Source organism: Diadema setosum, chromosome 5 (assembly GCF_964275005.1).
Source record: "Diadema setosum chromosome 5, eeDiaSeto1, whole genome shotgun sequence".
Lineage (NCBI taxonomy): Eukaryota > Metazoa > Echinodermata > Echinoidea > Diadematoida > Diadematidae > Diadema > Diadema setosum.
Genome location: NC_092689.1, coordinates 8,203,702 through 8,231,536, shown reverse-complemented (window position 1 = coordinate 8,231,536; position 27,835 = coordinate 8,203,702). Strand labels below are relative to the sequence as shown.

General features: G+C 37.0%; 1 protein-coding gene across 1 annotated transcript in view; it reads right to left on the bottom strand.

Annotated features, from left to right (window-relative positions):
* LOC140229052 (sodium/glucose cotransporter 4-like) overlaps positions 1–27,835 on the bottom strand; it is a 63,640-nt gene that overhangs the window by 17,541 nt on the left and 18,264 nt on the right. The window contains exons 2-7 of the mRNA XM_072309313.1: positions 21,753–21,824; positions 20,899–21,003; positions 16,329–16,493; positions 5,534–5,720; positions 4,395–4,603; positions 508–643 (exon numbers count right to left, since the gene is read on the bottom strand). Coding sequence (XP_072165414.1) covers positions 508–643; positions 4,395–4,603; positions 5,534–5,720; positions 16,329–16,493; positions 20,899–21,003; positions 21,753–21,824 — 874 coding nt within the window. The remainder of the gene's footprint in view (positions 1–507; positions 644–4,394; positions 4,604–5,533; positions 5,721–16,328; positions 16,494–20,898; positions 21,004–21,752; positions 21,825–27,835) is intronic.

Here is a 27,835-nt window from a genome sequence, read left to right as displayed (position 1 = left end):
TGATAACCTTCAAGTACGTCAGCATGGTGCGAAACTACAAGCTAATCATCCAAGTTTTAAACTTTGAGTTAATTATTAGAAATGTTGTGTGAACCTTAAAAAATGTGATGTTCACTTGACAGATCAAGGGGCAGGCACCTCAGTCCCTTTCATCCACTTCCTTGATAATTTTTCATTGAAAAAAAATATATCCATCATCAATACAAAGACAAACGGTCTTCTGCCAGTTTCTCATTCAAATACATATATGGGATGAAAATCACATTCAATCTGCATGGAAACAAAACAGTTTCATATAGGCACCTAGTCAACACACTTAGGATTGACAGGGAATGAAAGTAAAAGATAATCAGAGATCTAGCTCCTTGACCCTTGAACGGAATAAAAACAAAAATAAGCTTATCAACAAGATCTAATCGAGTTGCAAGTGACATGTGAGGAAATGATGAGAGGAAAACAGACATCATTACCAAACAGAGACCTTGGGAGGTAATGAACTTTGGTTACCTGGAAAAAGGATTCTCGCGATCATGCCCGGCATGACAATAAAGAAGAGGGGGGTCACTTTGCATAGTCCCGCAAACAGGCAACCACCTTTGCCATGAGCCAGATTTTTGGCAGACAGAGCCCGCTGGACAATCACCTAGAATGGAGAAATATAAGAGGTCCAAAGGAATTGTTTCCATTTGCAATTCCATTCTTGTATACTGTACAAGCTGTTATTTTCACAAGGGTTAATTTTCGCGACTTTCGCGAATCACAGTTGGACCACAAATTTAACAACACGCAAAAATGTCACCATGTGCTAAGATGATAGTGCGCTTGAATATGAAGGCCTCTGTGTCAATATGCAAAAACAACATCTCGCGAAAATGTCTACGACCTCATTCTCGAAAATACCTGTACGCTAAAATAACAGCATATACATACACCTGTAACTTGTGCATCTATACAAGGAATGATAGTTTCTCTCAGAACCTTACCATATTTCATCATTATAGGGAAACATATTATATGAAGAATTTCATCACAAAATGAGTTGACTCCATTCGTGTTAACATGAGAAATTTGCAAATAGAAGCTGCTAAATATAAAGAAAATATTAAGAAAACATGGGATCTACTTAAAAGTAGAACTTCCAGTATATGCCTGATTATGCAACAGGTGAGATATCTCTTGAACTGTTTTATTTTTCTCTATTCAATGATGGGCCAATGGGTCAATGTCCAAAAAGAATACAGAAGTGTATCATAGGTAGCACTACGCCTGAGATAAAGGCTTTCAGTTTGAAAAAAAAAAAAACATCCATTTTAGTGATTCCTGTTTGCCCACCTTTTCATATGAAAGATCAATACCAGATTATTTTTCCAGATGCATAATCAGACCACCCAACCTTTCTGACTAACAAAATAGGGATGATTTGGCTCAAAAGTAGGCATGAAAGAGCAGCTCCCATTTGGAGTGTGTAGTCAAGTTATCAAGAGAAATAGGAAATTCTTTGAAACAAGAGCTTGGAACGGTCCAAATTCAGATTCTTTTCTCCAAATTGAGAATGGTTGGGACGTCTGCAATTATTCAAGATATTTTCATATTTATAATGGCAGGGAATTGCAAATCCCCTTTCATGCCAGTGTGAGCAACTACTACTTTACAGCTGGTCAATTAAAATGATACTGCAAATGATTACTCTGTTTAAATGTATGTTTCAAGCAAGTAGGAAAATCATACACTTAATTACTTTGTAATGCCCCATAACGAGACTTCAGTTTACATAAAGTTTGCATTTTTCTGCTTAATCCCAGGTACCATGGAATGTTATTCTGAGTGGGTGGGAGCAGTTTGACTGGGCAAATGCATGTACCCCTGTTTCATGGCTCTAAAAACTATGATATCATGATTAGGTTTCCTTATTTGTATCAAATAGAGAAATGGGAATCTACACCCTACAAGCAATGATTTCATGTAGATTTCTCATATTTTACTTGTTTAATTGACAATTCACCCATGCATTTTTGTTATGTTTATGGTTTATTTGTTGAAATGTGGAATATGAAATAAAAAGAAACAAACAAACAAATAAAACCTCCCAATGTAGATCAATTTCTGCTCTCCTCTTTGATTTATTTCTTTTCAACAGTTCCAGAAGATGTAACTAGGATATTTCTTTTAATGTGCCACCAAACAGCCCCCCCCCCCCACACACACACACCTCCCATAGGAAGTAAAATCACCTGATGTTTCAGTGGTTCACATTTGGTCAAAATTCTTGCCTGAAATTCATTACTAAGCTGCTTTACATACCACTACAGTCATTTCAAACAACTGTCTTGATGCGAGGCAAATTTCCATCCTTCACGAACAGGGGAGATAACATAAAATAGAGTGAGAGTATCAGGTGCTTCATAATCATGTGATGCTACAAACCTAGAAAACTTTCCCTTGAACTTTAAGTTATTGGGTGGTTTTATTTTGTTTTGTTTTTCCTTTGTTTTGTTTCACTTTACTTGTAAATAGAATATGGTGAATATTATGAGGATACAATGACAGTCCAAGAGGTATATTCTTTCTCAAAGGAAAAGTATCAATTTCTGTTCGCTCATTTTGTGGAAAAAGAAAACACTCGTATCTGACCAGGTCACTTTCTTGTTTATGCTAAAGTGTGCATGTTTTGTGGGTGTGCATGCGTGATTGAGAGCATTTATTTGGTCATAATTATGTTCTCATTATCAATTTTCCCCCACTCGGTGTGCACTTTCCAGGGGGTGGGGGAAATGAGAAATTACTTCCCAGTATTCTAGCTTCCAGACACAATTGTGTCATTCTGTACCACATACAATATAAATTGTGGCAAATACTTGGACTGCACATATCTGGATCTGCACTGTAATGTACCATTCTTTTTTCTTTGTTTTGTTTTGTTTTTGTTTTCTTTTTTGCCTGAATCATTAAATGCTGCTGTAAATGGCAACACCTTGGGATTGATGACTGCAAGAAATCTATGAATGCACATTCATGAAAAACACAACAACAACAACAAGAGTTTGGAGAATGCTGGTAGGCCTACTTGTGGTTACTAGCCTTGACCATACAGCTCTGCATGCAACCACCTACCACACTTGCTCGTCAGGAATACTCTGGGTTTAAAGAGCTAGGTTTACTCCAACTTTCCCACATGAGATACAACCCTCAATAGAACTACAAGCTGTAATGTGGACCTGACCCAAGTTTTTGTTTTTACATTTTTAATCTTTCATTATAATAAGCATTTGAAGCACAAGGGATAAGATATCGGATTTTTAAAACATATCATAGGGCATCACTTGCACACCCCATCTCCAGTAATGCATAAAAAAAGAGAAAGAAAAACCTCTGAATGAAGGAATTTGTTTACATTGACATCTGAAGCCTCTTACTCACTTGAAGCCACTAATGTGTTCAAGAATGCAGGTCTGTGATTGTGTTGAGCTAAGTTTCAGAATCCTCTGAGTGCTTGAAACAAACAAGTTGACAGCAGGGAAGGCTTGAATTTGTGCTAATAGACACTCTTACTTTGTTCTATGTTACTGCTACACAACATTAAATGCAGCCTCATTTTCACCAATGGGACTTCTGGAATGTTACCGTGTAAGTGAATATTGTTTTTCTTTTTTTTTTTAAGTGCCAAATGAAATATGACAATTAACACTCCACACACAGTCATGATGTATGAGCTCATCAGATGCAACACAACAGGTGCTTTTTTAATGCATTTACTGACTTTCTGTCAAATTTCTAACAGATATGCACTTACAAAGAGCAAATAGGCCTTTTATTCCCTAGCAATGTTGCAGTACTGGTCAACTTGAAATTGAAATTGAAATTGAACTATCTTCTGTAACACTGTTGTATTTCTTGAAGGACTTAAGAGGGATTGTATCAGGTTTCCAACTTTGTGGGATGAGAAACATCTCATGAAATATGAAATTGAATGTAATTCTAAGAGGAATTCAAAGTTTATTTGAGGAAAATTGGAAAATTGGTTTTGAAATGGCCGAGATATCCAAAACAAAGGGATCCTAATAAAAGGTGGGACCCACCTTTTATTAGCATTGCTTTGTTTCACTTTGTTTTTGGATATCTTGGCCATTTCAAAACTGATTTTCCTCAAATAAATTTTTGAATTTCTCTTAGAATTGTATGCTCTGCAACATTTAGGAAGTGGTTTCTTGGTATTTCGCAAAAAGTTAAAAGCTCAATCCTCATCTCAACCAAAACTAAACCATCCCCTTAAAAATGATTTAAAGTTGCATCCTGCGACACAAAACACACAAAATGAATGGATCTTACATAAGATGGAGAGGAAGAAAGAGATAATCTGAGGAGGATTTGCCTGTAGGGACTATTCAAAAACTGACCTGATCTGTCGCCCAGTACCACAAGGAGGCCGCAGTCTGCCCGAAGACAAAGCCTGGCCAGGGGAGGTCAGAGTTCACCGGGTCACGGAAGAGGTTGAAGTAGTCACTTCGTGGCTCCCCGCAGCTGTCGTTGAAATAGCGGGTAGCATTGGGGATGGCGTCAGCGTACAGTGTCTGGAGATTATGGTAGCCACCAATTTTTCTGAAACCTATATTGCCATATGACATGATAGATGGAATATAGACTTGTAAGTGAGTGTTCTAACTTCGTAATTGTGCCCAGGAATTTTAATAGAATGAAATATGCAAGCATGTTATTTATGTTTGCTCCATCTAATGTTCAGGCTTTTTTAATGATATGCTTCCAGCGAGCAGCAATGGAGGGTATTATCCTCTCGGAGGCCTATATAGGCTCTACGATCTCTGAACACACATAGCTACAATCACATAGCTTCATCTTATTCATGATACCAAAACATCGATGCAATCTCAATCAAACGAAGACTTTCCCTTTAAGCTGCCAATACACGACAAAGGCTTCACACTGAGAGCGCACGGTCCATTTCAACGAGAGAATTCCACTATACTGGAAACCTTTTTACAGTGTCCATTTTACAGCCAAGATTCTTCAGAGTTCGCCTTACTAACTCTGAATCCGATATGCCATCAACGCTACACAAAATGCAATGTTGCCATTCTAAAGTCCAAAGGAGCGACTATTTGTGTGGCACAACACTGATATTATATCTGAGAATTCTGCCTGAACTGTGGGTATTCATCACCCCATTTGAACAACTTGCCACATTTCTTCAACATCTTTTGTCTCAATACATTACTACCATAATCGCCGATTGCTTGCGACCAATGCTCGCATAATTAGAGACGATCAAGAGCGGAGCAGCGAGGCGATGAGATTAATGGCTGGGGGTTGGGCTCGTAAACCTTCTTATGCACAAACATGCTGCACTGCCAGTCAGATCCACACCTTTGGCAATTCCATTTTGCAGTGAAAGCTGTTGAGAGTATTACAATGGGATATACGCACAAATAAATGCAAAGTCGCAGAAGTTTAGGCCCAGTATCCTGCGGTCCTGCTGAACATTTCTAACCACACAAGTTTCAAATCCCTACTTGCTTACTTTCCACACACAGCCAGAGGGCTCCAAATAACATGATCATGGCCTGCACCGTGTCGGTGTAGATGACAGCGGCCAGACCGCCAGTCACCGTGTAGAGCGCCGTCACACCGAGCAGGGAGAAAATGGAGATGTACAGATTCCAGCCCAGCGCCTGCTGAATGAAGAGGGCACCGGAGTATAGGTCCACCTGTTGGGAGGCGGGGGAGAAAGGGGGTTACAAGGCACATTTAAGTGGGAGCAAGTAGGGTAAGGCAGTGCCACCATCAAGCTAATTAGCAAAAATCTACTTGATCCTCTGCACTGTCTATACACTTGTTAAACATTAGGGATACATACAATAGGTCCTATGCAGATACAGTGTATTGTTTTTACCCTCCACATCGGTAGATGAAGAAACTGTTAGTTCATGTATGGTTATGCAAGATACAGAGCAGTTGGAACATGTTTATCTTGATACTATAGAGAATGATATGAGTGGTCATAACATGGAAATGATAATCACAGTGATTAAATGAAGACTATTCTCTTTGGATACGGAATTATGTTATTACCTGTTAATATTCCATTGCTATAATGTTAGTACTGCATCAAGTATTGATCAGACTTCTGAAATTACATGAAGATCAACAGCTGTTGTCTGTTAACTGCTGTCTAAAGCATTACTAATGATACACACTCATAAAAATGCCAAAAAAACAAACAAAACAACAACTGTTCATCTCAGCAGCAGTGTTGCAATCCTAGTTGCAGTGTCCTTCCAAGTAGTAATAAAAGACAGCATAGGACACTTCTGGTTACCTTCACAGCAGCAGCAGGAGGCAGATATTATGCCTCTTTAAAATAAATGTGCCATTCCACTGCTTGAGTTGACTATGTATTACATAGAGATAAGTCTACACTGTAGCAAACAGAATGATACAAGTTTCATCAAAATGAGACATAGATTTGGAAAATTTTTGGAATTTCAAATGCACCTGTGTTATTCCAATTTAGTAAGTGGTAACAACCACATAGAAATGCATCTCAAATCAGTTCAGAAAGATCTTTCACATTGTTCTGTTATTTAGACCAAGTTTTATGGAGAGCGATCTTTGCTCACACTACCCTTTTACTTTGGAACGATAGTTCATCTTATTTGAAGGACTCGTCCACAACACCCCAAGTTTAGAAATTCAAAAAGCGATAAAATTGAATGAGTTATATTTGCATTCGATAGCATCTTTCTGCCCTTCTATTTTTTCTTCTTGAGCAACAATGGCAGTGATATGCATCATAACAGCATCATATTATAATACATAATATAATAATCATGACAGGCTGAGTCTATTATTACCTCACAAGTCCCAAACTGTCTGTAAAAGAAATTAAGATATCACAACACAATTCATGACCTTCTGATCCAGTAACAAAATTAAAATTTATTGATTTGAATGCAGGGACTTGTCACACATTCATCATCATCTCACATAAATTTACATATTGTGATTGTCACAGCACATCACTACTTTGTGGAAAAGAATTAAACTTTTACATTCCATAACTTCATCCTTTAATGTCAAATTTGACCAAGCTGAGACCATTCTCTTTTGCTTAACCCTACGGTTTATCAAACGCAGTTATGAATGGATATGGAGTGGCATAATAATTTAAGGAAGTACACTGCCGTCAAGCCCTCTAGAGCAATTCTCGGATTAGCATTCTACAAACTACCTTACATCTAAACACACAATGGCAGGGTGCGACGGAAAAACGCTTTCCTCACTCGAGCTCATCACTCCCATGATGCAATATGATGATGTCATACATTGCAGCTTGCCTTAATTCCTAAGGGTGCTTTGAAAATGTTCTTTCAAGCATGATTAAAAAAAAGATACGTGGTACTTCATCACCGGATACAGGGAAATTGGCACATTCTGCTCAACTGCACGTATCACTAGATACTGTGAATTGTTTCTCACCCTTTTCGGTGAGAGGGACATATGACCTTTCCCTACATTAATTTGCTGTTTTTTTGTTTGTTTGTTTGCTTGTTTTTTTTTTTTGGGGGGGGGGGGCATTTTAGCATCACTGGAATTCTTTAAATAGTCCTGTACTACAAAGCATTACTTTTTAAACTGATTTATAATGACAAATGTACAATATATACTCCATGAAACACATCATAACAAGATAATGTTTAAGCTGTGAATAAAACCAGAATAAAACATCCAGGCAAGAACACGACACCACAACACTAAGCCAGCGCTAATGAAGCAAAGCATAAGATTGTGACAGTCTGCTTCCCTGATGGATCAACCAGCTGGGGATACACAGGCAGCGTAAGTAAAGCAATGGTTCAGTTAAAGACACATGAGTTAGTTTCAGTGAACACAGACATTAGTCAGATATCAACGAATATAAATATCAATTAGAACATTTTTTCTTTTCTGTGAGGTAGAATGTTTGAAAGTTCTAAAAAGACAATCTAACACAATAATATTCTGAGATTTCACATGACCTGTATGATTATATTTTCTATTTATTATGTTTATTTCATAGAAAATGTTGTTTTCATAATTAAATGAGTAGAACTTGAAAGTAATGAGCTGGTTCAGGGATATGATGGTAATCAGCTTTAAGTAAAACAAAATCAATGGGCATGCATATTCTACTACTAGGTATGTTGACAGAAAAAAATATATATATAACTGTGGACTTCAATGACAGGCAGTAACAATTTAAATACACTTCAGAAAGTAGCGTGCAATGTGAAGCAAGAGAATGAATTTAGAGAATACATCCAGAAAAATTAATGGGAGAAACTGGACAGGATGAAAGGAGAGAGGAGAAGAGATATTTAAAATGCTTATCAAAAGGCCAGCTAATACAAGATAGTTTTGAAATGGGAATGGGTAATTCTGTTGTACAGAAGGGTCAAACCTCAATTCAAGTACAGTCAGTACAGTCCTATCTGGTCTCCCTTTATCCTGATCTCTCTATCGTCTGGATGCAATCTTGGCATGATTTTTTATTTTCAATCTAATGATTATGAGGAAAAGGGGGATTCAAACTCAAACGAAATTCCTGCACAACTCACATGGATTACATATTATTCTCAACATAATTAACATAAATTCATATCTAATTTTCATCTAAATAACTTGCATTCTGTAAACATTCACTATCCCTAAATCACCACAAGAACATGGACAGAAAACTTTTAATTAATCTGTTGAGGACAAGTCCCGAGTATACTCGGGCAGATGTCTATGGGAAATGCGTGTTGTAGCAAAATCAAACAGTCCTTAACGGGTTAAATCAGGGCGTGGTACATAACAAGCGATAATTCTTCAGCAGCTCCATGAATTAAACATTGAGTCTCCCATGTTCAGCCAAATCCCTTATCCGGATAAGTGCCGGTCCTAACATGTCCAGATAGGACAGGTCAGACTGTATTATTAGAGTATGTGTATTGGAGGGAGTTGTCTCAAGGAACCTGCCAGGATCATTCTAGAACTATTCATGACTGAAAAAATGTATTCAGGCTTGAAAGATGTAGCAAGTCATAAATAGCACACACACAAAAATACAAACAAACAAAAACCTAATAACTCCCCGTCCTCCTCTCCCCCACCCCCCTTCTTGTTTTTGCTCAGCTCTATTGAACCAGGAAGAGAAGAATTTTGAATTTGAATCGACAGGATATAGCTGCCCCTGAAGACAGACAGAATTTCCAGTGATGCAGCCCACTTCCCCATTATGTTGAAGAGTAATGGTGCAAAAATGCTAGGAGGCGGAATTTGGAGGGATGGCACATCATCGACTCGCACACGTTTCAGAAAATCTGTCCTAAGTCGCACCCTGCCACATTTTCGCTCACTGAATAATTTTTCTGCCATCAATATAATCCCGTCAACCAACTCAAAATGCCCGCGCAGTCTAAGCTTGAAATCTGAATGTGAAGAAAAGATGCAATGCATGTAGACAGACAGACAGACAGACAGAGAGAGAGAAAGAAAGATATAAAGCCTGTGGAAAGAAAGATCTCATCATTTCGTTATGCTACATGACGTGGTCGTGGGATGAACCAATGTACGGGTGAACCAATGTACTCTGAACAGCTGCTACTTCCAAATGCAGATTTGCAGAGTTTAATCAAACATATGGTAGCTATATAGGCAATGAACATAAGATGCCATCCAAATCTAAAGAGTAAAATAGAAGTTCAGCACCAAATGACCAAAAACATGAATAAATGAATGAAAAATATATATATACATGTACAGTAAACATGACCGCACTCTCTATCATCTTAATTTTTTCCTATTTCCCCTTAAAATCAGCCTTCTTCAGTACTAATACATTAGATTAGTCAAGAAAATGATATCTGGTCTCGGGAAACAAAAGCTTCCAAAAAAATGCCTACATCTTGGTGAAATATTCGCAGTATGCTCAACTCTACAGGAACATTTCAGCCATTGTCAGTAACATATTGCAGATGAACATGTTTTGTTTTAGCTCTTCAAAGATAATGCTAAGTTTTCATAGGACTCTTTTTTACAGTTTTTGTTTTATTTCATAATACATCACCATTTGATGTTGATATGACAAACAGAAATAATAACAATTTAGTATTTTCACGAGACATGAAATTGGTATCGTTTCCATGCTTCAATTAATTGGCTAAAACAGAATCTTTACATTGTATTGCCACTACAGCTATGCATTATTTTTTGAAGACATTTTCATGCATTTTTCATTTGCTCAATGCAATATTTTCACCATTGTAACCATGTAAGCTCATTTAGATTATGGTTATCTTCATCGCCTATTTCATTAATTTTGTCTAAAAAAAAACCAAAACAACAACAACAATACATTTCTGCATAGCCAAATTGATTCATCTCAGTTGTCTTTACATCCACAGAACAGTTATAAACTTTGTAGAACAGTTTGGATTTCTGGCTATATGTGATCAAGTCCCATGCATGACAAACACTTTTAAATCAATTCTAAATTTCACCCCAAGGGAGGTGTGATGACAGTATGCTCTCAATTCCTTATTAAATTGATATTTACAGATTCATATTCAACCATGTGCATGCATGTCTGTTGGAGAAACCTTAACACAACAAGGAAAAGTAGAAATTACGCGGTGCGTAATATATGTCCCCGCCGGAAGTAGCATTTAGTAGCAAAATGTACAATATAGGTAAAAAGATCAAGGTCAAAGGTCAAAGAAGTCAAAGGTCAAAATTCTATGTAGAAGTTTTGAAGCCCTCACCTAGTGCCATCACATAAAGCAAACGGAATCGAAATCGGGTTAGAAATGGCGAAGGAGTAGCATTTTGTAGCCAATGTACAATATAGGTAAAAAATCAAGGTCAAAGGTCAAAGAAGTCAAAGGACAAAATTCTGTGTAGAAGTTTTGAAGCCCTCACCTAGTGCCATCACATAAAGCAAACGGAATCGAAATCGGGTTAGAAATGGCGAAGGAGTAGCATTTAATAGCAAAATGTACAATACAGGTCAAAAATCAAGGTCAGAGGTCAAAGAAGTCAAAGGTCAAAATTCTGTGTAGAAGTTTTGAAGCCCTCACCAAGTGCCATCACTTAAAGCAAACGGAATTGAAATCGGGTTACAAATGGCGAAGGAGTAGCATTTTGTAGCAAAATGTACAATTTAGGTCAAAAATCAAGGTCAAAGGTCAAAGAAGTCAAAGGTCAAAATTCTGTGTAGAAGTTTTGAAGCCCTCACCTAGTGCCATCATATAAAGCAAACGGAATCGAAATCGGGTTAGAAATGGCGAAGGAGTAGCATTTTGTAGCAAAATGTACAATTTAGGTCAAAAATCAAGGTCAAAGGTCAAAGAAGTCAAAGGTCAAAATTCTGTGTAGAAGTTTTGAAGCCCTCACCTAGTGCCATCATATAAAGCAAACGGAATCAAAATCGGGTTAGAAATGGCGAAGGAGTAGCATTTTGAAGCAAAATGTACAATATAGGTCAAAGGTCAAGGTCAAAGGTCACAACTGAAATTCTTTATAGAAGTTTCAAAGCTCCCATGTAGTGCTATCATATAAAGCAAACAGAATCAAAATCGGGTTAGAAATGGCGAAGGAGTAGCATTTTGAACATTTTGATCACACACGGACGCACGGACGGACGGACACACGGACGCACAGACGGACACACGGACACACACACGTACGGAGCCCGTTTCATAGTCCCCTGCTCGAACTCGTTCGGCGGGGACAAAAATATATAGATATACAAATACAATAAGGTATTGAATATCAGGTACACGGCAAAACACACACAGCCACACACAGGCAGGGTAGTTAAAACTTGGTCATCCCACAAGACCAAAATCCAAGAGTCATACAGCCACGAGTCCTGTTACAGCCCACAAGTCAGACACTGGGCAAATAAAGCCCATGAGACCAACACTAGATAAAAACAACTCACAAGTTCAACAGATATAACACAAGGTTTAATGTGTCGGTCTCATGGGCCTTGTTTGCTTTGTGTCAAACTCATGGGCTGTATGACTCATCGGCTCTATAACTCATTATATGCTGTATGACTCCAGGGTGTTGGTCTTGTGACATGCACCCGCTTAAACCTGAGACAATTCATCCATACCCACAGGAAGCACACAAATATGTGGATAATTTCTCATACACACAAACACTACACACACACACCCACACAAACACACACACACCCACACAAACACACACACACACACACCCACACAAACACACCCACACAAACACACACACCCACACACACACACACAAACTAGAAATGTCGCTATGGTGACTACTGGTATGCCTCCGCAATAACGCATGGTTCTCCTCATAGGTCTATAGTACAATGTCTTGACAATGTGTGATGACAGTTTCACATAATTGGCAAAACATTAAAATGACACATTTGTCACAACTGTGTTGAATGTTTACTTTCCCTGAACTAGGTTTAATGGAATGAATGGCTATATTGTCTATGAGTACAGGTATTTGGGGATTTGAGGATTTTTACTTGACTTTTGACCCTTTTATAAGTTTATGCATTAAGTAATTTTCAAGGTGCTGATATGGAGAAAAAGTTTAATTTCAATAATAAATGAAAAAAAAGCATTTTAATTTTAATCTGTCCTTTGACCCTTGACCTCTGACCCTCTCAGAGATGCCAAGTTCCAAAAATTTTTATGCGTGAGATTTTCACGACTTGGCATCCTCGGTGTTGGCGTCCTTGGCGCGAGCGAGGGAGCGAAGCGACTGAGTGGGGGGGATCAGGAGCACGGCATGGAGCTTTTTCAATTTTTAGCTCTTAATGGTGCGATCTGGTGCATACTTAAGTGACTATTTTTTACTTATTTTGAAAGACGAAAGGGATATATACCTTCAATTGCAACTATCACGTTAATCCTTTGACCTATGCTCGATCCCGGCCAATGCGTGAGAAAAATGGGTGCCATGCGTGAGATCGTGAGACGGACCCTAAATGCGTGGGTGTCACGCAGAATGCGGGAGACTTGGTAGCTCCCGACCCTATATGGTCGAAATTATCCACATATTTGTGCGCTTCCTGTGGGTATGGATGAATTGTCTCAGTTTTAAGCAGGTGCATGTCATGGGATCGACACCCTATTCCAACACCGAATGCAAAATGAATTTGCCAGACAATTCAGCTGGAATTACTGAACTTGGAATCAGCAATTCCTAATTCCAAACCCACCTAGAAGCTCAGAAGCTCAGAAACCTACCTAGAAGAGATGACCGACTTCAATTTACTCTCTGCAAAAGCATTAACAATAGCAAAAAAATCTGATCAACCCATAATTCTTTTCGTGCCAAACTGGGATGTGGCCAAAGAACAGCTACGATACTGCAAAACTACATTGCCCTACATTCTTTTTTCAGCTGAACTTTTGTGGTCTCGTGTTCAGTCACTCAAGCACAGCTTGTGACCACTGACACTAGTCTGCATTCACAGACTGAAATATAAGCCCTACTGCTTATAGCATTAGCATTACAGTCATGAATGGACATACTGTCTCACTGCAGGCCACTAAAAGCTAGGTCAAGCTGATTCCACTTTAATAGAGTGCAAAGGCAAAATCTGACCCCCCCCCCCCTCTTTCCCATTAAAACTTTAATCCCACAGCAACTTTATATCTGTTTCCAGTGGATGTCTTACAATGTATGATGGAATGTCTGATCTTTACACCATACCTGTGACAAATAACATCTCTCCTTTCATTTGCTGGGGAAGGGGGGGGGGAGGGGGAGGTTGCAGTCCCCCTCCCCACTTTTGGCTCTTCAAAAAACAAAACAAAACAATTCTGATACATTGACCCTTGATTCCCCCACCCCTAACCCTAGAAAAAAACATTCCATGGCCCGCTCAATGGTTTATTGTTTAAAAATGCAGATAGTGTACAACTGCAATAAAAAGTACATACACACACACACACACATACACACAAACATAAAGATACAAAATAAAAAAGCCACAATTGATGCCTTTTTCTTGGCATACAAAAAGAATTCACATGATTAGATGAATAAGAAAATCTTAGTCACATTATTGGCTCATGATAGAACAAAGTACCTGTAAAAAACCTCCTTGTACATCTCAAAGAATAAAATGGAGCCACAAAATGCAATAAGTTTAGTGTGGCATCACAGGAAATTAATCAAATGATGAAAAAATGAATTCATGGTGTAATCTCAGACAGTAAATACTCAATTCCTTGCAATACATACATTTTCAGAACACACAATGCACACACACACAAACGCACATGTGTGCAAACACATAACTATATAATCAATACACTTACAGATACGGAACTATGTGGTGACACATTACAAGAAAATAAATGAAATCATTAAAAACCATTATCTTGCAGAATATTATAGGACACAGAGAAATTGTGTTCTTCAAACAGTCTGAACACTTCACTGAACTGTAAAACGGGTATTTTTGTCTGAGACTTCAGTTTCTCACACTGACAAATCCAACAACTTTCTTAAGGTTGTTTCACAAGCCATTAAATTTCAGTGGTCACATGTACGGCAGATCATTTCGTAGCTCTACCAGACCAAAACAAAACAACACAAAAAAGGTAACAGGTGTGAAATAGCTTATTGATTAAGTAACAGACTAACAATGCTGATAAGAATCTTGAGGGTTTTTTTTTCCACATATTCCTATGTTCATTACAGGCACTGATGTATTTCTCATTTCCCCATGGAGACTGATGCAAGGTAACAACTGAACAAAGGAAGAAGTGTAGGTTAGAATAATATGACCAAATGTTAATGGCACCAGCACCAAGTGAATCAAAGGTAGGTGCCCCCAATGTTGCATAACTTCCACGGGAGGGGTCGAGAAGATGTAAATATAGCAATATTTGCAAAAAACAAAACAAAAACAAAACCACACAACAACAACCCATGAGGTGAATGTACTGTAATGTGACACAAATATCATCATCACAAGATGTTTACTCTGTAAATTTAGAATGTTTCTGCTGTAAGTAGAAGTCATTAGCACTGACTAGGAGGAGAAAATCAAGACATACATTCTTCAAGTTAAAATTTACAACACGAGGAGAGCAAAAAAAAAAAAAAAAAAAAGAGCCAATCTAAGTACTCATGCAATTTGTAACTCATTTTGGGTGATCAACTATACACAGCCCTAGCTGTTGCTGTGAGGAAGTTTAATGGTGCTGGTCGGGCTAGGTGGTCATGTGAAATGTTGTGAATCCAGCAAAGCAGCCTACATAATGAATTTAAAATCAATATGATTGGATGATTGTTCGAACTGTAAATTCATCTCAGAAAATTCTTATTTCGAGGGTCAACATTCTTCAGTGGTTATGATCAAAGAATAGTTTCGGTGAATAGAAGATGTAAGGAACTTCATGAGAAGCAAGTTACAAGGAATTTAATGAACTTTCAATGGCTTTGTTAGAAGGAGCAAAAATGGCGAATGAGTATTTCTTAGCAATATTGATGAGTACATATCACGTGATGATGAGTATATACAGTGTACCACGTGCATGGCAATGCAGCTTTGTTAGAAATCTTGAGCAAGAGTATAATGTGAATGAGTATTTCCTAACAACATTGATGAGTACATACCATATAAAAATATGCATATATACTGTATGTCCCCTCAAAAATTACAATGGGACCCTCCGCAATGATAACTTTAAAAATAGTGAATCAATCCAAATACAATTTCAGGGTATGAAACTATAACTTATTATCCACGTCTTGCAGAAAACCCCATCTGATTTGCTTTAGTGGTCAAAGAGAAATTAGGATTTTTGTAGAGCATGTCAGGAATCTTTTCCCTCCAAGTTCTGTCCATTGTGCAGTTCCAAGAGCATCCAAGTGCTAAACTTGGAAGAATCACATCCACGACATGCTTCACAACAATTCACACTTCTCTGTGACCACTTAACCAAATTGAATGGGGTTTTCTGCAAAACATAGGTAAGATGTTATATTTTTAGACCCTGAAATAGCATTCAGACAGTTTAATCACGTTAGAACTTATCAATGCAAAAATCCTATTGTATTTTTTGGGGGGACATACTGTATATTAACACGCTTCAGCAGTTAAATCAATAAAACAGGCTTTGATTGATATTTCCTCACAGCGATCATGATGATGACGGAGAAGGTAACTGCCAGAAGAAAATCTCATCTTCTATCGATAGTCTTTCCACTTGACCTACATGAACATTCCCTCTTCCACTCTTTCCTTTCCCTACAAGCCCTCAAGCATAAGTACTCACAGAAATCTTTGTGAAGATGTAGAGAATGAGGGAGAGGATGGCCACGTACATCCGGATCCGCACCCCACCGAAGCGCTTCTGGAGGTACTCCGGCATGGTGTAGACTCCACCGGCCAGATACACCGGTAGAAAGAGCCATCCCATCAGCTGGAGTATGATGATGGCCTGGGGGTGTGAAAATGGCAGGGGAAATCATGGAGAAGTGAGCACAGTCTACCGAAAAAGTAAACTTTTGTGGTGTGGATTTCGCGCAACCTGACGCTAGCGCAAAAATAAAAGCACACAAATATTTTTGCATGCCATATGTTTACGAAATTAATGTTGTGATTCTGTGGAATTAGAAATGAGTAAGTATCATCTTACTCGCATAGCATGATAAAATTACTCACACCAAAATATCCATTTTTACAGGATTACTAACTTCTCTTTCTGATAGTGCAAATGTATTTATTAACATCTCCTGGTTATTCTATCTATAGTGTGTGACACTACTTCCATGAACAGCATTTGGTTTTGAATGATGCAGAATCTCACAAGTTGGGCCCATCTCCATTCAAGTCTACAAAATATTCAGACATCAAAATCTGGAAGATTTTAAAGAGCATTTAAGGGAGATATATATCATACATATCTATTCTACTTTTATCTTTCTGATTCATTTTAAGTGTATGCCTATGTTGATATGCAGCAATAAATCAAAACAAGGTAATAAATGATTTCTTTGATAGTAAGTGATTAATCCAAAAAGTCTTTTCTTCAGTTTTGTGTAATTTTTCATCACACTGGTCGCTGTGGACATTCATTTCCTTAGCTCAAGTCAACAATTCCTTTTCCACCATAGTCTCTATATTGTCTTTATTCATCTTTGTTAGTGTTGATACGATTGTCATGGTCAGCATTTTCCATTTTGTTTACTGTTTTATTTTTGTTTTTCTCTCTTGTGGCTCATCCTGCTGCTTTTGGCATCTTTAAAAAGACAGCAGATTCCACATTTTGCTTCATTTCCAAAACCTGCACGCAAAAAAAAAATAAAAAAAAAAATATGGGATAAGTCTTTTACTCAGAACCTGTATTGTTCCAGTTTATAGTTGTGGCACAAATTTTAATCACAACATGAGTGTTTGATATGACTGTTTGTTTAGGTGTGAATCACTGTTTTTAAGTGAAGTTAAAGAAGGAAATGACACTACTTCTGAAAAGATTAATTTCACAAATGCTTTAGTCACAACTTTTCTCCTTGTTGAAGGAAAGCCAGTGAAAAAAAAACAAAAAACTAATGTATACCGAACATTTCAAAGTTCAAGAGTGTCGGCATATTTACATGGCAAACTGAAATTTTTATGGCATTCAAATGGAACCTACTGTAAACCTACTTTAATCATACAGTTCCACAACATAATGTATACCCAACTACACCAAAGATCTACACTTCTGTATATTGATCTACATACATGCTCTCCCAAAACATAGAAATATACACACATAAAACAGATGGTAGTAGCTACTGCACACTTTCCTTGTAATCCTAGTTTGAAAAGAACAGTTTTGACATGATTACACCAAAGGATAGGAGCCTACCATTTGAATGAAAAGAGCTCACCTGTATATAGTCATTCAAGCACAAAATTGTTGTTTTCTCCCACAGCAGAGATTTTCACATATTCTTTTAACAAATCTCTATACAGATTTCCTCAGCCACAGCTTCTTGAGTATGGATGTCTGCTAATTGATATGACAAACACACACACACACACAAACACACACACACAGACACACTTTATTTTGTCAATGGTATTAATAAATTCTAAACATTGTATTATAAACTGGGACTGCTGTACAAAATAGCAAATAATCACATAATTTGGACACAGTAACAAAAGTAATTATATCTTTCCTGTGTAGTATTTGTTTCTGTTTGTTTGCTTTTTTTAGGGGGTGTTTTGTTTTTTGTTTGTTTGTTTGTTTTGGTTTTTGTTTTTTTGTTTTTTGCCAAATTGCAATTCTCTTACTACTGACATAAAAATAGAAAAGGTCAGTACTTTGTACAACTGAGTAACATCTATGATAAAGTTAAGTTTTAAAAAAAATATCTAACAATGACAACCTGGCCAGGGCCATACTATCAGTATAACATGGGCAAGTGTCTATCTAAATTTTGATACAAACGTGTAGCTCGATTTTGAGTTTTATCTGAATCAGGAAAGCAGACAAGTGGATTTGTAGTAACCTTTTTCTTTCACACTCAGGTGTCTTCTTTCAAAATTATGGAAGTATGAAGATGATATTTGCCAGACCAATGAGTTAACATACACAATCAGAAGCACAGAAGTACTAAAAATGATCTACCACAGCTTGAGAAACCTACAAAAGACTGTGGAATTTCTCAATGCTGACTTATTTCTCTGTTCATCAAAAAAGGCTTCCCACTATTTGCTTGCAAGTAGGACTTCTCTTTGGTGGCCTTGCAGTGATAAAGTAAGATTGCTCAAGGCATGGTTCCACACAAAAGGCCCGCAATGTCATTCATATACATGCATTTGTTTGTTCAAGTATTTTCACTTTGCTTTGCACAGTACTAGTTCTTACACACTATCCTAAAATTGCAAGAAATAGCCTATAAAATTGATTTCATCTTTGGGTCAGTTCTCCGGATTGTCCGCTTGTTTGTTTGTCTTTTCTCTCTCTCTTTCCCCAGAAGAAATTTGGTTTTTGGCTCATGCTTTCAGATGGCCAAAGCCTATCACATGGCTACAGTATGTTGTCCAAAGATGTAGATCTATCTATCCTACACTGCAGGGCATTAATAATATCCTTCAGATCAACATAATTTGGAGGAAAGATATTTTTAAACTTGATGAAGACGAGTCCCAAGAATATTAGGGCAGGTGTCCATGGGAAATGCGTAGCAAATCGTACCCAACAGGTTAAATGTAAAAGCTTCTTTTTTTTTTATTGTGATAGCAGGGGGAGGTGGCGATATCACACATGTTATTTATACCGCCTTGAGGTTCTCCTAAAAACTCATCAGATCATTTATGTGCATTAACGTTATCAACATGACTTCCCCGCTGTCCAATAAAAATTTTATATTACTGTGGCCACTACATGAATAATGCAGTATTCAAGGCAAAGTCAGATAAATTGTGTCAATACTCATACTGATTATAGACCCCTTATTCGACAAGAAAATTTGATGTGTCTATACCACATACCCTCTGCAAACATTTTGTGAAATCTGCTCTTCAAATATTGCTGTCATCAAAAAGTTCAATTATGTCCCTATGTCTCACTTCAACAACATCTATAAAAGCGAACTGCTTGAAAAATGTCTTTCAAGCCCTATACTGAGGCAGAAGACATGGGGCTGAAGAACTGGAACACATGCACTTTCAAGTCTTTTCCTTCAACAAGGTGCCCTTGTTGTGATGACCAGGGCATCTTCTTTTCTTTGCAACAACAACAACAACAACAACAACAACAACAACAACAACAACAATGCATCACTGCAAAAAGCTTGAAGCTTTCATACATCTTTTTTCATTTATGGTGAAGGCAAAAGCTCACCAATACATTTACAATTCCAGACAAAGCCGTTTATTTCCTGGCTCCTCTGCAAACACATACATAGGAAAAAGCTCCCCTCCCCCATTCTCTTTCTCTCTCTGTCACACACACACACACACACACACAAACACACACTCTTTCTATCTTTTTCTGTCGGTGCAGTCAAAGCAGAGAAATGGCGAATGGAGAGCTACACTCATTGAGAGCTCACATGTGAACTTCCAAATGCTCTACTATTTTCAGGACTGAATAGGGCTAATCTTTCTGCAAATATTCACACTTGCTTTTTTTCTGCCCCTTCCTTTTCCTTCCTTTTTGTCATATTTCATTTTTCTATATATCCATCAAATTATCAGAAAATCTATCCATCTATATACTTTATATATTTTGTACTTATCTCATATCAATTATCTTTTTATGTCTATCTATCTGTTTATCTGTGTACCTATTAATAGTTGCTTACCTACCTGTCTTTTACCTTATCATGTATCTACCTAGTTATATCTATTTGCCTATGCAGTGTCTGAATTGATATAAATCTCTACATGATAATTAATATATATCTATCCATCTACCTACAGTGTACCTATTGATCTTTATGTATATCTGTGGATCTTTCTACCCACCTAAATCTACATTTTGAACTATCAACCTATAGTAATTTTTATCCATCTATTTGCATATAATTACATCAATCTATCTATCTCTATCTATCTATCCATCTATCTACTTTTCAATCAATCTATCTACCTTTCTTTATGTTTATCTCTTTATATATATCTATCAATCTATCTCTCTATCTATCTATTTATCAACATCATCTGGTGCTTCAAAATTATGTTAACACTGAGAGTTTATCAACACCCACCAACACAAAGTTTGTCTTTTTTCCATTGGACCAGGCTTGATTTAAGCCCTTGTGCAATCAAACTAAAGAGAGGACTTCTTTTCTCTTGGTCTTCTCCCACTTCATTTTGTAAAATACAGAGGAATGAGCACCACTTACATTGAGCTCAAAGGCACCAACGCCCAACCCTGAAGACGCTCCAGAGCCAGCCAAACCGATGAAGTGTTCACTGCCGATGTTGCTGGCAAAGAGAGAGGCTCCCACCTATGATTGGAACATAAATTGTATATGGGGGACTTATTCTCAAACAAGCAATTACTGGTACTATGATTGCACACATGGGGAGGATGTAGTTCACTGTAGCACAGATTGAGAGTCAAATAAACAATGCATTCTTAAAAGGCAATTGGTTTATAAACACAAACAAATATCTTGTCAGCAAAATGGCACCCGTACAACAACAGAAAACATAATGATGATGATTTCTTGATATAATAATCAATATTCTTGAGTAAACACATGAGCAAATCATTGTGCAGTTTTGTCCATTATCATACATTTATTTGACACATAATGAAGACAAGGCTCTGAGATAGCAAAAGCATGGACATTAGCAGATATATACTGCCTGATATATCATGATAAAACACTTTCATTTCCTACATACCACCTTGAAATTGGTTGCATAACACACTAATCCCATTTAATATGCAGACTGATGCACCCTTGAAATAACATCACAAAATTGTATGGATTAACGAGCCTTATTTCAATTTAATATTAATAAACATTTAGGTGATTTGGAATTTGTGTGTTTTAGAATAATGAATCCTATTTCAATTTCCGATTCTTTTTTTTTCAAAATGAACTCTTGGAATAATGAAAATCATTCATGAAATCATCAAAAAGATCAATAACGGACATGAATATGATTATTATGTTAGTAATGCTGGTCATTTTAAAACAGTAATCTGATGTGTTTGCACCACCTGCTAAGATAAAACTTTACTCACAGGAAGCCATAACATTGCTCCTCCAGCCAGAAAGTAGCCTTCTGCACTGCCACGATTGGATCTAAACATCGACTGTTGAAGAAGAAGAAGAAGCAGAAAAAAAAAAAGCAGAGATACTCACTTTGGCCTTTCAGATTTTCAACACGAATGGAAAAAATGTATGACAGCCATATCATTTTACTCTCAATTTTATGAATACAAACAGATGCATTTCAGTTTATGCTGTGCTAATAACTTGTGTACTTGTTACAAACCTGTTGCATCTATCACATCTGCACATTATATTCAAATTAATCTGTAACTTAAACCCAAACCAAGCAAGCATAAATGGGTGAGCATAATTTCTAACCAACTCAATGCAACATTTGTAAAACTCACATGACAAAAACACAATCTGTTGTTGATGATCATCACTGAAAATCGATAAACTTATAATTCTAATTATATGAAGTTCAGCCATCCTTCTTTATATTTCATTTGTTTATTTCATTTCCATTTCATTGCTGAAGAGGATTGGGGAATACCTCTTTCATGCAGGTTTATCACTTTCTGAAAACGAGCGAAAGAGACCGAGTCACATTCATGGCAGTAATGTTTTCATAGGGTATATGCACGATTTATATAATGTTCAATACTTGGGGAAAATGTAAGCAAGCGAGCGCAGATATTGAGTGGAGGGAGGGTATCCCCCTCCCATACAAGGGAGTTTTTGCATTTTAGAATTCAAATTCAATGATTTGGTGCACATTTTCAATGGAATATTTGGGAATTTTTTAATCAAAAAAAAAAGGAAAGAAAAAAAAAAGAAAGATGATACGTTCTTTTATCTATTTAATTCGAGGAGACAAAAACAGAGAGTTACAATTTTTAGTTATTGGGATAATGTGTTTTGAGTTTTTTCAGGATGTTGGTTTGTTTGCTCTAGGACCATCTAATAAAACCAAAAATATATAGGCCACTATATAGATGACACTATCAATTTACTGTAAAATTAAATCATCTAGAATGTCCCTTTAACATCACATGGAAAACATTCGGAATGTCCAAAACAACTGATACCAAATTGCTCAATATTTGAAAAGACACCCACATGCAGACACAACTCCTTCACAGCATAGTAATAGTTACAATCTGAAATCTAGTTACCCCACTATGCATGACAACATTGTATTCGTCCTTGACCTTGTAACATGTGTAGCAGACGTGAGCAGGTCAATGGAGAAACATAATCGTTTTTTACTTAAACAAAGTTTTGGCACGTAATTTGTGTACAGTTCCCACTCTTATATTCATGCACGAGGTGAGAAAAGAACCATGGTGTGATAACAATATGTGCGTTGAGAACAGCAAAGTTTGACAATTCACAATATGGCTTGCAGTGACACTCACCCGAGTATCACAAGTTCACCTTCCATGCATTCTTGCATACTCTTACCTGAGAACATTGGAAACTTGGGGCGGGGCAGCTTTGAGAGCTGGGGGCATAGTGTTCATTTGCACATTCAATCACACTGGTAAAAATACCTGCAAAATACATTGTACTTTATAGAAAGTTGGACTATACAGGTTGCATCACTCTGATTCTAGAGAAGAATATTATTGAATATTCCTTAATTTAGGAGGTTTGGGTCCCCTGGGGCCCCCAAAGAAAGCATGGTGCCCATTCAAACACTTTGAGCCCCTGAGTCTGACATGAACAAACTTGAAACAAACAGTTATCAATATACTGACTCATTATATTAATCACTCGATCACTTCTGGTTCTAGAAAAAAAAAAAAAATCTTTAAAGATTCCGTACTGGAGGTAAGTTGGGTCCCCTGGGGGTCCCGGTGGGGTATGGTGCCCACTTGAAGTAATTGAGATTCTTTCCCCCTAGGGATGCTAACTGCAAAGTTTGGTATAAATTAATCATGTGGTTTTCAAGAAAGAGATGAAAATCTACAATTTAGGTCCCAATTTAGGTCCCACTTTAGGCCCCCTGGGGCCCCCAGGTAGGACATGGTACCCATATGATGAGAATGAGATTCTATCCCCCTAGGGATACTAACTGCCAAGTTTGGAGAAAAATCATCATGACATTTTCAAGAAAAAGATGAAAATGTACAATTTGGGCCCCCATTAGGACCCCTCCCCACCCCCTTTCCTGAATCCCAAGGGGGGCACCTCTGATTCCGCCATGAACAAACTTGAAACTACCGTCATCAATGTGCCAACTAACAGTATTAACTTAGCTCTATCACTTCTGGTTCCACAGAAGAAGATTTTTTTTTAAAGATTCCTTTATTTTTTTATTTTTTTATTTTTTATTTTTTTTTTTTTGGGGGGGGGGGGGTTGGGCCCCTCTAGGGGGCCCCCAGGTGGGGCAGGTGGTGCTACTTGCCAAGTTTGGTGAAAATCGGTCGTGGGTTCTCAAGAAGAAGATGAAAATGTAAAAAGTTTACGCACGACGCACGACGGACGCCGGACGAAGAGCGATCGCAATATCTCACTTGAGCCTCCGGCTCAGGTGAGCTAAAAAAAAAAAAAAAAAAAAAAAAGGTTCGTATAATTACGATGGTTCGTTCATCTGAAAACATTGCGGTTCATATAATTTCGAAGGTTCGTTAGATTCGTAATTCCGAGGTTTGTTAGACACCTCCTATTCATTTCTGGATTGACGAATCTTTTTCATTTGCGGATTTATGAACGATATTGGTAAGTCTTTTGTATAGGGAATTCAGCGTACCTTTAGAATAGAGAATCTTTAATGTCATTTTCGGATAAACGAATATTCGGAAGAAAGAACATCACCCGATAAGTTGGAACACTGGAGTAAAATGTTTTGAACGAGCCTCGATCAGAGAACAAGAACTTTGGTCCCTATTTCCCATGGGAAATTGGCAATGCCAGCCCAGCAAACACATGTTTTCTGAACGTTTCCTCTATTATTTTTTTGAAGTTCCGTACGTCTTCATCTAAAATGGACTTTTTTAAAACGTACATACATGTAATATAACGCCAAAGTTTGGACTTAGCATTTACCGCAAGCAGTCTTTTTTTTTTTTTTTTTTTGGAAAACATTTTAAAAACGTCAATGGACGTTACACAATTAACGTTTTTATTGTGTCTGTTCAAACACGTCTTCGTCATTAAAAACGTCCATCAAAACGTTTTTGGTCGACTTCCTTTTTCACGGACGTTTAAAACACGTTTTTATTTACTCCGCTACGTCTTTGTCATTGGTTCCTAAATCAAGAATATTCATGCGTATTTATGGATATTCAAATAAGAAAATCTAAAATTTCAAAATTAGTGGAAACAGAGTATACATGTAAAAGACATTGAAATCTAAAGGATTTACGCTGGGTTCAAACTTTCTAACCATGTTAAAAATTGTACATACGTTATTGTTCAGTAATGGTTATTTACAATTTTCGAATTGTGTTATGAAGAGGTATTTACAATTTAATGGACGTAATTAAGGTACGAGTGATTTCATTTCAGTTACCATATCTTCACGCGTTACAACATCTTTTGCCTGTTAAAGAATGTGATATAGACACATCAACTGGGAACAGGTATAGGTGGTAGGACATAAGGAACAGGGTCTGGGTAATTATTGTATTAGTCTAGCAGCCAGAAAGGGTCCCCGTGCACCCCCCCCCCCCCCTAAAACAAAATTCTACGATATGTTCGAAGATCGTCAGAACCTGTATTTTCCGAATCCGGTTGTCGCCAGCGGAAAAAAAGGTTGCGCGCGCGTCTTATTTGCATATTTCTAAGATGGCCGCCGCCCGTTGCTAGGAGACGGATTATTTTTGAATAACTTTATTTAGGAATAACAAATTACCATAAAAATGGTATCATTTTGAAGAGAATTAAATTTTCTACAAGCTGATACCCCATTTGATGGGATAAATAGTTGTTGTCATGAAATATTAAGGAAGGAATTATGTTTTTTTAGCATTTTTCTAAAAAGATACGGAATTTGGTTATAATGTTCTTTTCCATACATCTAATATGCATTTACAAATAACATTTGAAATTTCCTAAAATTATTCCCCAAACATAGCTATTATCATGTGAAAACGGCTTTCCAATACACCAATTCCTTTAAAAGTTACACGACATTAAAGGGGATAAGGTTCAATAGGTTTTACAGCAATATTTAAGGGTTATAATGTCTCCGCGCGCAATTGCGTATCATGCAAGGTTCTGTATGTGGGGTTTGTTGTAGATCACTGCTATCTATTGATCAAATCTCATCGAAATCGGCGAAGAAAGAAAGAAAAATTACACTTTCTATTCCTTATATGAAATAAAAATGTTTTTTTTTTTCTATTCTGTGTTACCAAACTCAATCCATTCAGCTTCCCATATGAACAGTTTCTTGTCTTTTTGGATTCCCTCCAAAATCACAACTTATCTGATATTAAAAAGTTAAAGAAAAAAATTTGACGTGACAGTTTCCTCTTATTGGAAGATTAAAGTGAAAAAAAAAGAAGAATCTTATGCTAAAAGCCCTAAGAAATAAAGAACTTGTTAAATGGCCTTTCAGAGCTTAAAATGAAACATGGCTATCTTATTTTTTCATAACAAAATGAAGGGAAGTATCTGTGTAGTTCATGTCGGCCCATACTGGGTTACTATTCTTCAGAAATGGTCCCCGTGCACCCCCCCCCCCCAAAAAAAAAATCTACGATGTGTTCGAAGATCGTCAGAACCTGTATTTTGCGAATCTGCTTGTCGCCAGCGGAAAAAAGGGTTGCGCGTGCGTCTAATTTGCATACTTCTAAGATGGCCGCCGCCCGTTGCTAGGATACGGATTATTTTTGAATAACTTTAGTTAAGAATATCAAATTACCACAAAAATTGTATCATATTAAAGAGAATTAGATTTCCTACAAGTTAATACCCCGTTTTATGTAATAAATAGTTGTTGTTATGAAATACTAAGGAAGGAAGGATTTTTTTAAATACATTTTTCCCAAGAAATACAGATTTCAGTAATGTTTTTTCCATACATTTAATTTCTGTTTACAAATAACATCGGAATTTTCCTTAAGTTAAACCCCATAGATAAGTATTATTCTGTGAAAGCGGCTATTAAATACACCAATTTCTTAAAAAGTTACGACATTAAAGGGAAAAGGTTCAATACGGTTATACAGAAATTTAAGGGTAATGTCGACTTCCGCACTTGCGTAACGCGTGTAATACTATAATAATCATTGCAAGTATGAGACCCTATCACTTCTTACATCCAAATTATTGATTAAATATCATTAAATCTTGTAGAATATGAAAACAAATTAAATTTTTTATTCGCTATCACCTTTGATCTACTCAGCTTCACTTTTAGTTTACGTCTTTTTTCATCAAATAGAATGAAGGCCTTACGAGAGGTGTAATTTCATGACGGCCGAAACGGGCTTACCTGGATAGGGGTTTCCAACATATCGATATTAATCAAACTTCTCTTCATCAACTCTCATTCTTCTGATCATCTTCACACACATACTCACACCTCCAGTATCGCACACAGGCATTCATGCAGGGGAAATGAGCTCAGTCATGAATTTCGTGAATTTATTCAATACGCCATTAATGCATTCATGGAACATCAAACTCGAATGCTTTATTTAGATGTCGAAATAAGAGTTACATGTATACCGCACAAGCGAAATATTTCTCACCATGCTCTAGCATGAAATCAATTTATTTTTTTAAGATAAGATCGCACTTACGTGTTCTCATTCTTTGGTGGTTCGCCTGATGGTTTTTAAACATATTGCTCATACGTTTATTATTGCCAAGAAACTAAAAGATAGATTACAAATACCAAGGAATGGCATTGATAAAAACGAATAGTTGCAAGTCAAATCCAGTCGCTTTCAAATTCTGTGGTTTTTTTTTTTATAGAAAATGATTTCATGCACTTAACTTTATTACATGGGTTGATTTAAATGCAATACAACGTAAACTTGGTTGTTAAATCCGTTAGGAGTGACTAATAATCAATATTATACAAAAATGAGAGAGAGAGAGAAAAAAAAATGTTATGGTTAAGTAGACCTTAATGCATGGATCTATAAAACATGAG